The sequence below is a fragment of the Onychomys torridus genome, chromosome 3 (genome assembly GCF_903995425.1).
Source record: "Onychomys torridus chromosome 3, mOncTor1.1, whole genome shotgun sequence".
Taxonomy (NCBI): domain Eukaryota; kingdom Metazoa; phylum Chordata; class Mammalia; order Rodentia; family Cricetidae; genus Onychomys; species Onychomys torridus.
In genome coordinates this window covers 93,594,002-93,609,423 of record NC_050445.1, presented here as the reverse complement: position 1 = coordinate 93,609,423, position 15,422 = coordinate 93,594,002, and the positions used below count along the sequence as shown (strand labels likewise).

At 36.1% G+C, this 15,422-nt stretch overlaps 1 protein-coding gene across 5 annotated transcripts in view; it reads right to left on the bottom strand.

Annotated features, from left to right (window-relative positions):
- Chl1 (cell adhesion molecule L1 like) overlaps positions 1–15,422 on the bottom strand; it is a 205,070-nt gene that overhangs the window by 64,702 nt on the left and 124,946 nt on the right. For all 5 annotated transcript variants that reach the window (XM_036181195.1, XM_036181199.1, XM_036181198.1 and 2 more), the window contains exons 5-6: positions 14,107–14,294; positions 689–811 (exon numbers count right to left, since the gene is read on the bottom strand). In XM_036181195.1, coding sequence (XP_036037088.1) covers positions 689–811; positions 14,107–14,294 — 311 coding nt within the window. The remainder of the gene's footprint in view (positions 1–688; positions 812–14,106; positions 14,295–15,422) is intronic.

The window sequence follows — 15,422 nt, the reverse complement described above, 5'->3', positions numbered from 1 at the left end:
TGATATTTCTCTGAAACTGTGCTCCTCAAAAGTTTTGTTTGAGCACCAATCACCCTGCACTGAGTGCAGCTGTGTAATTCTAAGATGAGTGAAGGATTCAAATTTTGGCTGCAGCCAAGTGTAGCTTCACTAATTCTCCTCTGGTTGCTTTACAAATATGATTTCCTACGTAACACAATGGGAAAACACCCAGAGGGCTGTTATGATGCATGTGACATATGAGGCTTTGTAAAAAGAGGTTTCAGGAACCACTAAAGCATTTTGGAAGATGAAATCCACAGGCTGACACTGCATTTTTATAGGCCATTGATTTTATCAGATAGAACTAAGATGAAACTGTAATACTAAACAAACAACAAACCCAAGACTCTTCAACTCTACCTTAGCCTGTGTTCCAAAGATAAGGACTGTGGAAGGAAGGTTTTTCACAGGTATGTCTTATCATATGAATACTTTCACTCCAAATACTATAAGTCAAGGAATGTAATGATTTTCTAGTGTCTTCATTATATGAAGACATTCCAGTTTATACTCAGGAAAAAGGATGGAATTTCACATGTATCTAATTTTGAAATCTATTTGATTCTACAGGATAGTCAATCACATATGAGTGGATGTTTTCATTGTGTTACTTACATAGTACATGGAATTAAGGTGACCCAGAATGATGGACTAGAACACTACTTACCAATATTCATCCAATAGATATGCAAAGGTGGGAGGCCTTTGGGAGGGTTGCAGGGTAGGACAATGGAATCCCCTTCTTCCACATCCATGGGTTCAATTTTTTCTTTTGGAAATTTTGGAACGCCTGATAAAATGATCACCATGAGACATAAAATATTAACTTTTAATGTAACATTAATATTTTCTATGTTATTAATCACCAATGACATTTTGTCATAAAAAATGAACAAGTAAGAAATTCAGCATTCCATGTTCTTTTTCTCATATCTATCCTACAGATGCAAACACTATTAAGAATATGGCAAGATGAGGCTGCCCCCAGATGGTCTCTTTTCTTTCAGAACCAATCCCTGGGTCCCATCCCCATCTCTACAGCAGAAACAGCTATAGCAGAACATCCTTGGCAGCCTAGCCCACTCTCATCTCCCATAGTTCCCACAGATGTTGCCCCTTCTAATTTTCCTCCCCAACTCCTACCTTTCTCCCAGACCCCAACCACAGCAGGCATGCCCTGCTAAGCCAAGGGACACCTCTCCTATGCCAAAAGTAGGCAGAAGGCAGACCCACAATTTCCATATTGTTCCTAAGATCCAACTGTCCCAAGCCCACCCCCACCAGCTTCATTCCCAATTCTGTAGCAGGAAATCTGCTGTTTCCCTTTTCTATCTGAACCCATTCCCAAGAGATCACAAATACCTTCTCCTCCAACATTCTTTCCCCAAGTTTATCCCAGTATCCCAACCTCCAATACCAGCAGGCATTCCCTGTCAACATGCCACCCAAGCAGGGCCAAAAAAACAGGCAACACACAGCCATCACACTCTCTAAAAATCCAGGGAGGAAAGAGAAACCAAGAAACAAAATACACCCAACAAGAACAAATCCAGAAATCATCACCTAGACCTAGAACAATACCGGATCCAGATGCCTGGACATCTGTAGCATGAATCTTAAAATCAAACCTGAGGCCAGTTATTGGAGTGATTGCTGGAAGATCAGAGACACAAAACAAGCCACGGCTATCTCACCTTGCTAGTTCCTCTCAGGTGATCCTTTTTCCTCAGGCTGGAAGCTTCTGAGTCCTCCTCCACATGAATCTCAGCTGAACTGTGTTGCTCCAAAGCCTGAATGCTTAACCAACCAATTGCTTAACTAACTACATGCTTTACTTACTTAGTTCCTGGTCCTCATGCCTTAGTTACCTTTCCTTTTGGCCCTCACTCCCTGGGATTAAAGGTTGGGTTTCTGGGATTAAAGGTGTGGTCACCATGCTTAGCTGTTTCTAAAGTGGCCTTGAACTTGAGGTCTGGCTAGCTCTGCCTCCCAAGTGCTGGGATTAAAGGCGTGCACCACCACTGCCCAACTTCTGCTATAGCTTACTCTTCCCATTTTCTAGCCACCATTTTTGGCTTTGTTCTTGTGGCTGTCTGTTCTCTGACCCCAGATACGTTTATTTTGGGGAACACACAATATTTCAGGGAACACAATACCCACCACAGACATCAGCATAAAAAAAATACAGTAACAGGCAGGGAAATATGTCTTTACTAGAGCCCAGCTATCCTACCACATCAGGCCCCAAATATGTCAACATAGCTGAAACACAAGAAAAATAAAAAACCTTAAAACCAAGTGTATAGAGATGATAGAGGTTCTTAAAAAGGAAATTAGTAAATACCTTAAAGAAATCCAGGAAACATATACATGAATAAATACTTAAAATTCTTAAAATAAATTGTTAAAGGAAGCCACGATAACACAAAGAAAAAGCTAGAGGAAATGAATACATCTCTTAAAGAAATCCAAGTAAACATAAACAATCAGTTGACAGAAATGAATAAAACTGTTCAAGACCAGAAAATGAAAATAAAATTAATAAAGAAAACAAGCAAAGGTAATTCTGGAAACTAAATTTAGGATTTTGAACAGGAGCTATGGGAGAAAGCTTTACCAACAGTATACAGGAGATTGAAGAGATATTCTCAGGCATTGAAGATTTAATAAAAGAAATGGATACATCAGTCAAAGAAAATGTTAAGTCTAAAAAAATCCTGACACAAAATATTCAGGAATTCTGGGCACCATGAAAAGACTAAACTTAAGAATAATAGAAATAGAGGATACAAAAAATCTTAGCTCAAATGCCCAGAAAATATTTTCAACAAAATCATTTTAGTTCCCACAGACATGATAGCATCTTTGTTCAAACACTGTGATTTCCTTTGTTAGTTTCGTGTTGCTTAGCTCTGGGTTTATCACAAAGGCAGTAAACATGATTGGCAATTACTCTATTCAGATAATAAGCTATACTAAACAAACAAATAAATCAAAGCTAAACGAAGAAAAGGGAAATACAACGAAGAGCAAATTTGACCACTCTAAATTACAAGAGAGCCATCCATCTTGGGATCACTCAAATATATGCAATTTTAAATGAGATAGAGCTGCTGTTGGAAAGGAGGGTTTCCAATAATTCACTCTATTGTTTCCTCTCTATGCTGGAATCAGTTTCCCAAGGAGCCAAGTACGAAAAGAATGCACGTCAGAACCTCACATGACTGGCAGCCAACACCAATACTCCAAGTTCATATAAAATATTTATACTTCTATGGATATTAAAATGTATTCTTCCTGATCATTATATAGCTTTCTTCCAACTCCACAGGGGGAGACTTTGATCGGTAGATTCACACAGGTTCTGATGCAGGACAATGGTTAGAGGATGACATCTACCAACAGTCCTGGCCCGATTGAGATTTTTAAAAAAATATGTGTTCTACATTTTTTTATACTTAAGCATGATTCACAAAATAATACCATATTTTCTAGAAATCTAAGGCATTTCTTTTTTAAAAATCTCAATATTGCACATATCTTGCCAGTCTCTACAAAATTTATTTTGAGAACTGCTGTCCATTTCCTCTGTATGTATCATAGAGCACTTTAGCCCCATTCCATTCTCAGTCTTCAGGACAATTAGCTGACATTTTGATGTTTCCAGGTTTACAGCTGTTCATACGGAATTGTCTTTTATCTAAATTCAAGGAGTTTTCCAAGCCAAGTATTGTAGGAGGCAGTAGTCTATTAGAGAACCACAGCAAGACAGGCAGGAAAGCTTCAATATCTACCCTTTCAGCCATATGCCATATACACCTTCATTACCTCTTGGTCACTACACTTATGTCAGATTTTTTTTTTTTTTTTAGACAGTGGCAAGATATGTGAATTACAGCTATCCTCAAACCATGATTTTGCTGAAGGTACCATGAAATTCCTAATAAAAGACAGAAAGCTTGCTTAGTACTTCACAGCACCCCAAGGATAAAATAATATGCCAGCCAAAGCTGTGGCATTGATTGACAGGAAGCAAACCTGATATAGTTATAATAGGATGAAAGGGTAGATTAATGAACCTACTTTTAAAGAGCAACAACTTGTTTAAAAATGTTTTACATTGCTATGGATTTTAGTTTATTGATGCAAATTTAAAATTAATTTTGTTATTATATATATATATATATATATTTATACTCTTGTTTGAGGTATTATGTTTATGTAACTCATTTAGATTATAATGGATAATTAAGAAATACAAATTAATAATAATTAGTCTTCTATGATAGTCAAATTTACAGTCATGTTTTCTAGGTATACATAGATATATTTCAGATAGATAGGTAATCTTCAAACACTTCAAAGACCTAGAGAATATGGCATTTAAAATGTTTTAAAAATTTAGACTTTCTGGACAATGAGCCATGTCTGCTCCTGGCAGCACCAATTTACTTCAGAGAAGAGGATGGGCATTGAAGACACTCTATATAGAGTTTATCTTCTTCTTGGCAAAAAAAGCCATTTGGGCAAGAAACTGTTCTTGCCTAGACTGCTTGATCGACTGGACATGCAGGAGCCATAGGAAGGTGACCACTGAACTTTGCTTGGCAAAATGGTCCTTCAGGTTCCTGCTTAGCAGAGGAAACTGCCACACATTCTACAGGACACAGAGAGAAGTGACTGAGAGACTCTAGCCCTGTGGGCTGAAGACAGATGCCCCAACTTTACAAAGGGACATTAGGTGACTGTCCAGGCTGCCAGATGTCTCTATCTACTGTCACAAGACTCCTGAAAGTTGCTTGCATCCTTCTCCTGTTTCTCAGATAATGTTATATCCTTCTGAGGTCTTTGATGTAGTGGAAGACTAGAGATAGTTATAATTTTCCTTAGTTATGATAAAAGATATGTTAGATATGAAACCTTAGACTCACAAATATAGGATAGATAGGATATCTTCTTTAATTTTGCCAAATAGACTAGTTATTATAAATAGACTAGATATTATAACTGTAATTCTTTCTTGATAATTGTTTTGTTATCTGTAATTTTACTACGTGAAAGTTAAAACCTTCCTTTTTGAAAAAAAGAAAAGGGGAAGTGTCATGGGATGTTCTGTATGTCAAATGTGTTGCTGTGATTGGTTAATAAATAAAACACTGCTTGGCCAGTAGCCAGGCATGAAGTATGGGTGGGACAAGGAGAGAGGAGAATACTTGGAAGTGGAAGGCTGAGTGAGAGAGACACTGCCAGACGCCACCATGAAAAGGAAGATGTAAGGTACTGGTAAGCCACGAGCCATGTGGCAAAGTATAGATTAATAGAAATGGGTTAATTTAAGATAGAAGAAGTAGATAACAAGAAGCCTGCCATGGCCATACAGATTATAAGTAATATAAGCATCCGAGTGATTATTTTATAAGTGGACTGTGGGACTGTGGGGGCTTGGCGGGAGCTGGAGAGAAAAACTCCAGCTACACACCTTACCCATATGCAAAATTAATAAATGTATTACATACTCAAACTTGAAATTCTAACCATTTATTTGGTGTCAATTGCCACACTGAGGCCAAGTGTACACTGGTATGGAAGTTAGCCATGTTTGGGTTTTGATGAATCTGTTTACACTCAGAACCAAACAACAATATGGGAAGAGAAACACACATAGGAAAAATGAATGGGTATATTATTTTTTATCTAATATGCAAACAATCCAGTGCTTAATGTGAATACCCAGCTTGCTAAAAGTGGATAATTAATAAGATATATGAATCATTAGTTGGAAATCTGCTCCCTCAAAGCATGCAGAAAAGTCTAATAATTCAGACAGATAATATAGTCAGTGAAATGCTAGCATCCTTACATTAATTAAATCTAGATTATGAAATTCCAGTTCCCAAACTGTAAAATGTAGTGAGCATCTAATCCATCCATAACATAATGGAAAAGAAAAAATAATTTATAAGTCTTCCAAGCCCTTAAACACATGCTGTAAATCTTCAGAACAATTTTTAACTAAAGATGAAATTAGTATCAGGATACAAGGAAGATTATATCCTCTAATTTAAGGTCTCAGAGGAAATATTAGAAACAAGATTAATTATTCTGGGTTGTTTCATTTTTTGGTGACCTTGAATCTTTTAGTCTTCACTGTAGAAGTGCATGAACATTTAACATTTACATTCTCTGTTGTTTTCTGTTACTGTAATAAATGTCATGAACCAAAGCAACCCGGGGGAGGAGAGCGTTTATTGGGATTATACTTGCAGGTCACAGTCCATTACTGGGAGAAGTGAGACCAGGAATTCAAGCAGGAACTACATTAGAAACCAAGAGGGATGCTGCTGATTAGTTTACCTCTTGCTCATGCTCAGCTAGCTTTCTTATATAGCCTAGACCAGCCGACGGGTGGAGTTACCCACAGCAGGTTGCATCTCCCTTCAGCTATCATAATTCAAAACAGCCTCTCAAGGACATGGCCACAGGCCAATCTGATCAGAGCAATCGCTCAATTGTAGTTTTTCCTTCCCAGATGACTGTAAGCTGTGTAAAGTTTATGATGAAAACTAACCAGCACAACACTGTGGTAAATTAAATTATATAACTCAGCAACAGACATGGAGCCAATTTTAAGTCAGACAGAGAAATGATTCTATGGAAAACCACTCTGAAAGTGATTGACTGGCTTTTAGTTCACTGGTAATAACCACGGAATTATTTATTGAGGACGAATACAATATGTTTAGTCTTAAGTAATAGGTGGTGCTCATGTGAGGCAATTCCATCCCTTTTGTTTGCTCTCAAGTTCTAAGGAGCCCTCCATCTTCACCAAAACACAATCATTCAGATTAGACTTGACCCTGAGTGGTCTTCCTGCAAAGGATCAGAATCCACCTACTCATCACTGTCCACCTAAACAAGGCTTAAAATGCGTTCAGAAATCCCATCACCCAGTGTGGATGAAATCAACCTCCTTTCTACATGACAATACTGAAAATCTATTGGCACCAGCAATTGAAGCACTTAGTGACTTCCCACTCTGCATGATCCCCTGATGGGTCCTCTTCATGTCCATCATTCAGCACAATCTACTAATCTCCAGAATACACTTACAAATGTGAGCTACTCTTTTCTATGTTCACTTAAATTTTCCCAACATTCAGAGAAAAAAAAAAATCTCTTCTTGCTGAGCAGAGAAAACATCTGACAAAAATTGGCTGTCTAGAGTAGAGGTTCTCAACATGTGGGTCACGACTCCCTAAGGGGGGGGTGTCTCATAGCAGATATTTACATTATGATTCATAACAGTAGCAAAATTACAGTTATGAAGTTGCAATGAAATAATTTTATGGTTGTGGGGTCACCACAGCATGAGGAACTGGATTAAGGAGTCACAGCATTAGGAAGGTTGAGAACCACTGGTCTAGAAGGTTCTCTAGAATAAACTGGGGAATATTGAAACTGTTTTAATATTATATTATGATTTTTCCATTTAAAGTAATTAGAACATATGCAAATGATAGCTTACAAACTCAAAAGCACAAAGCAGAAAATTTAGTACAGGCTATGACAGATCAGGAAAGCATATGGAGAAAGCTCATCAGCAACCTGAAGGATGTTTAGTATTAGGCAGCCAAAGTATAGGCATTTATATCTGCAGTTTAAACTCTGATGAATAAAAAGAAGGAAAAGGAGTTTCCCTCTCTACACATAACCCAGTCACAGCCACAGGATGTAGATATTCTTGTTTGGTTTGCTGTGCTCTCCAAGTCACTAATGCTAAGGTTCAGGGAAGCATCCCCCAAATGCCCATGTGTTCAAAGCTAAGTCTCCATGATCTCTACTGGGAGATGCTAGAACTTTAGAGAGGTGAGGCTTAATGGTAAATTGTCAGGTTATAGGGACTGTGATCTTGAAGAGAATTTTGGAACTGTGATCCTTTCTCTTTCTCCTTGCTCCCTAGATCATAATGTAGGCAGATTTTATTCTTCCTCATGTTCCCATCACAATGGGTTTCCAATAATCTGGCCCAAAGTATAAGGCCATCCCATCAAGCACTGTACAATACAAATTGTGAACCAAATTAACATTTTTATCTTTATAAACTGATTTTTCTCAGAGATTTTGCTATAGTGGCAGAAAGCTGATAAATACAACTAGAAAAATGGCTAGAACAGGAAGGGAACCTAGTAATGACTTGTTGACTAATTCACTGACTGAGACCCTATGCCATAGATATACCATTTAGTGAAAAGATTGGTCAAGCATGCATAACTGATGCAATCTATTTGTTGCTCTTTTCCTCTTATCCACTCCCTAACAAACTCAACTATGATGCAATAAAAATAGAAAACCAAGCATTGTGAATAAAATCTTCTTTATACTAAATAGCAACTTAATAACTGAGAGAGGCAAACCCTAAAACTAGAACCATCAAGTTTCCATTAATATGAAAATAAAAACAATTCCCTGCAGCTTAAGAGAAAATCCATTGTTCAGTGAGGAAGCTTGAAATGGTCCTATTTATGAACTCCAAAGGACAGGAGTGGAGGTCAGATGATGAAGTATTTTCAAGACAGCATAGAAACTATTTGTAAGGAATTTAATTCTTTGTACTTGTTTCTGCCGCAGCAAAGAAAGAGCAATTACCTACATTAAAGCCCTGATCTTTGATGCATCACCTCTTAACTGCAACATTGTCATATTTTGACAAGAATTATCCTCATACTACCATCATTTCACTGATAATGCTTAGGTAATGAGAGAAAATATTTTTAAAACCTGTTAATTGTATCCTATATGCAACTGCCTCATTTCTCTCCTGCAGTGAGTCTAGCTATTGCCATTTTGTCTGTCTCCATAGCAACCACTTGAATTCAGGTTAAGAACCACCCCCAAACCTTGTCTTTTACGATATAGATTTAATCTCTCTTTCATCCTATATTTCTAACCTCATTTCAGTTAAAATATGTATAATAGAGGCATAGATTTATGAAAACATACATAAAGCAGTCCCCAGGCAAAGAAAAATCAGTGTATATTTGGAAAATGTAAATTTTATTTTGAATATATTCTTTCTGGATCCAAAGGAGCAGAAGCCAAGATTAGAGAAGGCTATTTATTAAGTAGTTTCTTGACTTTCAGTCATAATGTTCATGGCAATATTTTCTGATCCAAAATTTATAGACATTTCTAACTAAATGTCATTTCAAATTAATTCCAAAATGAAGTGTCAAAGTCTATACATCACTGCTCTGTCCATTACTTCTGTTGTTTCAGCCCAAACCTAGGATAGTCACTTCAGCAGCACTACCACATCACAGGTAGGTTTGTTCTAAATACATAAAGAGACCTTTAATGAAATAAACTCAGATGATAAAAAGGAAGAAAGATACACAATGGAAACCCTTTTGCACACTGTCCACTTCACCAAGAACATTATCATCTTCTACATGGTGCTGACCCCAGTCTCTTTCAGCTCCGCTGATGGCAATTATTATCTTCAATACTCTGTTTAGTAGTCCCTTGTTATTCATTAAAAATTTTCCAAGTAAAATTTTATTCCTAATCAATATTTCATGTGGGTTTACAGACTTTAAACTAAAATAAGATCACACCATACACATTTCTATAAGATTTGTTTTTATAACTCCAAGTATTCTTGATCCTTTATATTGCTAAGACATAGTTTCTGCAAGCTTTATATGACAATTTATTTATATTACACACTGAATCTCCACCTCCCCCCAAAAGTTAAACTTGTGTTAAATATTCCACGAGGATGACTAACTGACAGAACTTGAGTGACTTTGGAGAATGGGAATATTGCAAGTCCAGAGCTAAATTATATTTAGCCTCTTCAATATCCATTCATTGCCCACCTCTGTATTACCTCTAACATTCTGTGACCATTACAAAAATTCTTATAAAATATATAAAAAGATCGCTAGCACTCTTCAAATTAACGCCTATGAATGACATCAGACAATATCTCATGTCTGTAGCAGAGATTTTCTCACTGCACTGTAACCTACCTGCCTGATGTGCCCACCAACATGTTCTCTAAATTCCTTGATTTGTGACTTTCTTTGTTTCATTACCATAAAAATATCATCAACTTTTGCCAGACTACAATGTGCTATTTGGGGCAACCTGGATCTGTGTTGTCAAGCTATGGTCAGTCAGAACTGGCTCTAGAATAAACTTCCCCTGTGATGCAAGATCCAAGTCTTTGCAATAGTACATTCCACTACAGGTGAATTGTTATATTTCCCATGTCTCTGCATGATACATATGTACAAAGAGATACATGTTTATAAAGCAACACATACACCTGCTGGTTTCCCCAATTCCTGTTGTGAGGGGGAAAATCACATACACCTGGGCAGAACATCTTTAAGGAGGTGGGGATAAAACATCCTAAGATAAATGACTGAAATGTGTCTTCATTGTACCTATGTCTTAAGGTGAAGCAGTAACAGGAGAGGGGACACTAAAGAGAGTCACATGTGCTCTTCCTTCCCTTGGGCTGCTACACTGTTGTCTCTTTTCTACTTGTAAATTTACTCTGTTTAACAGGAATACAGAACTCTAAACTGAAGCTAACATCAATGAAAAGAAATAAAGAAAAGAAAAGAAAAGAAAAGAAAGGAAAAGAAAAGAAAAGAAAGAAGGAAGGAAGGAAGGAGCCTACTCCATACACCTATCAAAGGAATGAAGCTGTAAACAGATCTCAGCCAAATCCAGAATGATGAATATTGCCTTCACAAAACCAAGTCATTTCATTTTCTCTTTAAAAATTCAGGAACTTAAAACCCTTGTTTCAATTATCTCAGACTGAATAAAAACTATTGATCTCTGAATAGACTGTTACAAGATTTTCACTAAAGTAACAAATATACGCCATCTCCAAATTTCTATAATTTGCTTCTCATTTTTTTTTTTTTATCAAATTTTAAGAAGTTTTTTTTTTTTCTGTTAGTAGTTAAGCCATGAACACACCCAGAATACTCAGAAGAGTTAAGATGCACAACTAGCTAGAAAGCCCAATGCATGGGCCCTGAAGGTCCACTAGCAATGATTACATTTCAGCTAGTGCTTGAGTGGGGGGGAGGGGAGGAAGTAAGGGAAGGATGGGGAAGGAAGGGTAAGAAGGACAAGGGTGGGAGAGGGGATAGAGGGAGGGGAGGGGGTGGAGAGAGATAGAGGGCCAGAGGAAAAGAGGGAAGGAGGGAGGGAGGAAAGGAAAAGGAGGGAGAAAGACGGAAGGGAGAATGAGGAGAGGTGGAAGAATGAGAGAAAGGTTGAGGGAAGAACTCAACTTCTCACTGTTTTTGTTCTAGTAAGTATGAATTGTCTCTGGGCTTATCAAACTTTCACATGGCCAATTCAGCTTGCTTAATCCCACTCAAAACCACACTGACCTAATTATTTATGGTTATACTGAGGCCTGATTTTCTGAGAAGCCAAGTCTTTGCTACATTAATCCTTTAGTATTTTCAAATTGTTCTTTGTATTCTATATATTTTTCATTCATCTGCTCACATTCCATAAACATACAGGCAGATAAACAAGAATTCTGAGAAAAACTAGTCTGTGTCAATTAAAGACGGATGGACATTTTAACTCTGTTAAGTCTTCTGGCCCATAAAATTTTTTTTCAGTCTCTCTTTATCTAGATCATGTCACAATTTCTGTGTTCACAGTGTGTGTGTGTGTGTGTGTGTGTGTGTGTGTGTGTGTGTGTGCCAAAGATAATTTAGTGTCTTTCTTGATAGCACTCCACAATACTTTTTGAGACAGGTTCTCTCACTGAACTAGACTGGCTAGACCATGAACTGTCTGTTTTTCTGTCCTTACTATGGCACTGACATTACAGGCACAAGCTACAGTGATGGCAGCTTCCTACATTGTGGGGCTCAAACAGAGGTTCTCATGCTCACACGGAAAGCACTTTGCTGACTAAACCATCTCTTCAGATCCAGTTTTCCTCTTTAGTAATGATGAATGTGTCTCATAGTAAATGCTGGACACCATTAGAATTAGTTTTACACACACACACACACTCTCACATATACACACACACACACACACACACAACCTCTCTTCCCTTAAGTTAATTCATTCATCTTCATTCTAAAGCTATGTTACATAATAAGCCTCTATCATTAATGTCTATTATTGTTCCTTCTCAGATCAGTTTGAAAGACATTGAATATTTCTCTAAATAGCGCTGTCATGGTAACAATATATCTCAAGCAGACTCTTCCAAACCATCATTTTCACCATTTTCCCTAACATTTCTTATTTTATGTGTGAGTTAGAAATATATTGTTTAGTTTTCAAAAGTAGGAGAATTTTACTGTAGCTTTGTCATTGGTTTCTGGTTCAATTACATTTTGATTATATTCTCTTTATAGCTCAACAGATCACCAATTTTACCATTTCTTCCCCAAAACATGAAATAATTCTTTCCACAGTTTAGGTATGATATCCCATACATGTTCATTAGCTGCAGTTTATACCTGTGTGACTTAAGTCTTGTACATCCTTAGTAATGCTCTTTTTGGCTTGAGTTACCACACAATGGTGTTATTATGACATATTTATCTATTCCCCTTTGTAGGTCTATTATTATCACCTCCCATATTTCAATATCATATATGCTTACTTACTTAATTTCTAGAAAGGCTCTTGAAAATAAGGTGAGTTTTGACTGTTGTTAACCTATGTTCATTTAAACACCTTAGATATGATAATTTCTTCATTTCCTGTTGTTTTAAAAGTTGGAATCTCTATGGTTTAGATATTTTCTGGCATTTTAAAACTACTCTTATCTTTAATTTGGCATGTACTTAGATTTACATTTTGATTTATTCCTGTTTTACTTCACTCTTTTCCATAACCTTACTTTCTCCCTTTTTCTTTATACAATATGGTCTGATAATCATTCATTTTATCTGTATTTTCAGTGTCATTATAAATTTGAATGTGAATACCATAATCATAAGAGTACAAATTTGCTCACTATTTAATATTTTAGAATTTTATAAGGAGTTAACAATTTATATACAGTACTCTCGCTCAACTATCAAAAAATACTTTGTCACCATTTGTTACTTTAACATTTGTGTATATTTTGTCTTAGCAGGGATCCAAATTCTACCAGGTCTAGGACACTCCTTAAGTTCTTTATGTTTATAAGATTCTACAATAAGAAATTGTCAAAGAGGCTAATTTAAATTTTCACATGTAAGAATTTACTCTATAAAGTTTGGGTAAGAGTTGTATAAAGTTAGGAACCATAGGTCAGGGAAAATAAGTGAGTGGGTATTTCATGCACATAGGTAAGCTATGTTAATGATTATAACCAGAAATCAATGATTATTTTAGAAAATGACAGTCTTAACTGCAAAGAATTTACAGTTTGTCATGATTTCTTCCTATTGTCTACACCACAAGTTGCTGGCCCTACCCATATATGATGATGATTAAATCTATTAGTAGCTAGATTAAACTTGGAATGACTTTGTTTAACTGGGATTATGCAGCTAGGTTTTCTCCATCTGGCAGTAGGTGAAAGAATTGCCTAGACACTCTTTCTAGAATCATTTGTGTTCTATAAATAGCTATTTATGCTTTTGTCATAGACTCTTTTGATTGGCTGCATTTTTATGAGCTATATCACCCTAGATCCACAGGAAGGCTACATGAAGAATATGGGTTCTGAAACCTGGCAGAACTACACTAAATTGTGCTATCAAAGAGTGTCTTTGTGTTAATGTAGAAGCTCTGAGATTATCTGTTATTAAATACCGAGCTTAATCTAGCTACTAATAGATTTAATCATCATCATATATGGACAATAATGACTTTTTTTACTTGTTAGATAGAACATAACTGAAACACAGTGTAATTGTGCTTTCTCGCGATATCTGACTGTTAGCATTAAGACTCTGAGGACCATTTTTCTAGTAAATGAAATATATGCTGATTAAGTTCATGCTGATTTATTTCTTTAGATGAAATGATGTCCACTTAATATTTCACTAGACCAACTCTCAATGAAATCTTTATCTGAACACTTACCTGGAACTATGAACTCTATTTCTTCTGATATTGCAGTTCCTAGTTTATTAGATGCAAAACAGCGGTATTTCCCTTGAAAGTGAGAGATGTGTCCCTCATTTGGGATCTTGAATGTGCCTGAATTGTTAGATACAATTATCCGGGGGTCAGAAAGATCAAAATGCTTATCATCCTTGGTCCATGAAAATCTAGAAGATAAAGAAAGTATACCCTAAGTATTAGTGACATTACTTATTTTTTTAAAAAGATTTAGTAAACAAATGCACAAATGATAAAACCAATAGAATTTATGAATTTTAAATATATACAACAAACCTTAACAGTGTATAAAGACAAATCCAAGAAATCTTATAAACTAGGAGAATACAGTGAAAAGTGAGATAAAAAATTGAAAGCAGTTTTATTCTCCTTTAAATTGAAGGCATTTAAAAAATATTTCCCAATATATATACCTACACACACACACACACGTGCACACACACACACACGTGCACACACACACACACACACACACACACACAATCTCTGTAGCATGACAATTGCTATGTTCTGGACATCTCTGGATTTTAGTATGTGTCTCTGTTTGATGTTGTTCTTATTGGTTGTATTATTTTTATTTGTGTTATTACCCTTCCCCTCTCCTGGACAATACTTGGTAATCATTCTTACTGTATATAGTTTTATGTGAGGTTAGAACTTTCTTCTTTAGACTAAAGGGGGTTGGTTGTATTGGATAGTTCTGTCTTTACCTTCAAGCACTGTCACTGGAGATGCAGCAGGTCACTGCTAATTCTGGACCACTGCTATATTTTAGTATGTGAAGTAAACACAAGTATATAATGTGCTTTTCTATGTGTATGTCTGTGTGAAGAAACTTACAAACACACTCAAATTCCATTAATCCCCTTTTATCTGGTATTTTCAAGTGTGTGACACATTTGACTCTATCTTAACTACATAATTTTTCCAGTTAAAAATGTCAGTTTTAAAATAATATTAACAGTAATTTTATGATGACATGTCATATTTTTGTCATGGGGTTGCTATTTCATTTTTTAATCCATTTAAATGCTATTCCTTTCATAAATAATGTAGTGGTAAGAAACTCTATAGATTAATCTTTTGATAAATCATTTCCCATATTTTTTTGACAATTCTTTGTAAACAATGACAGTAGATTTGTAGGGAAAAAAGTCATTATAGTTTTAGAAAAATATTTCAGCATTGTATTTGAGAAGAAAAGTACACGATACATTCTATTCAATATGAATAGTTGCATGGGTAGTAATGCAAACAAGCTTGTGTGACATACATAA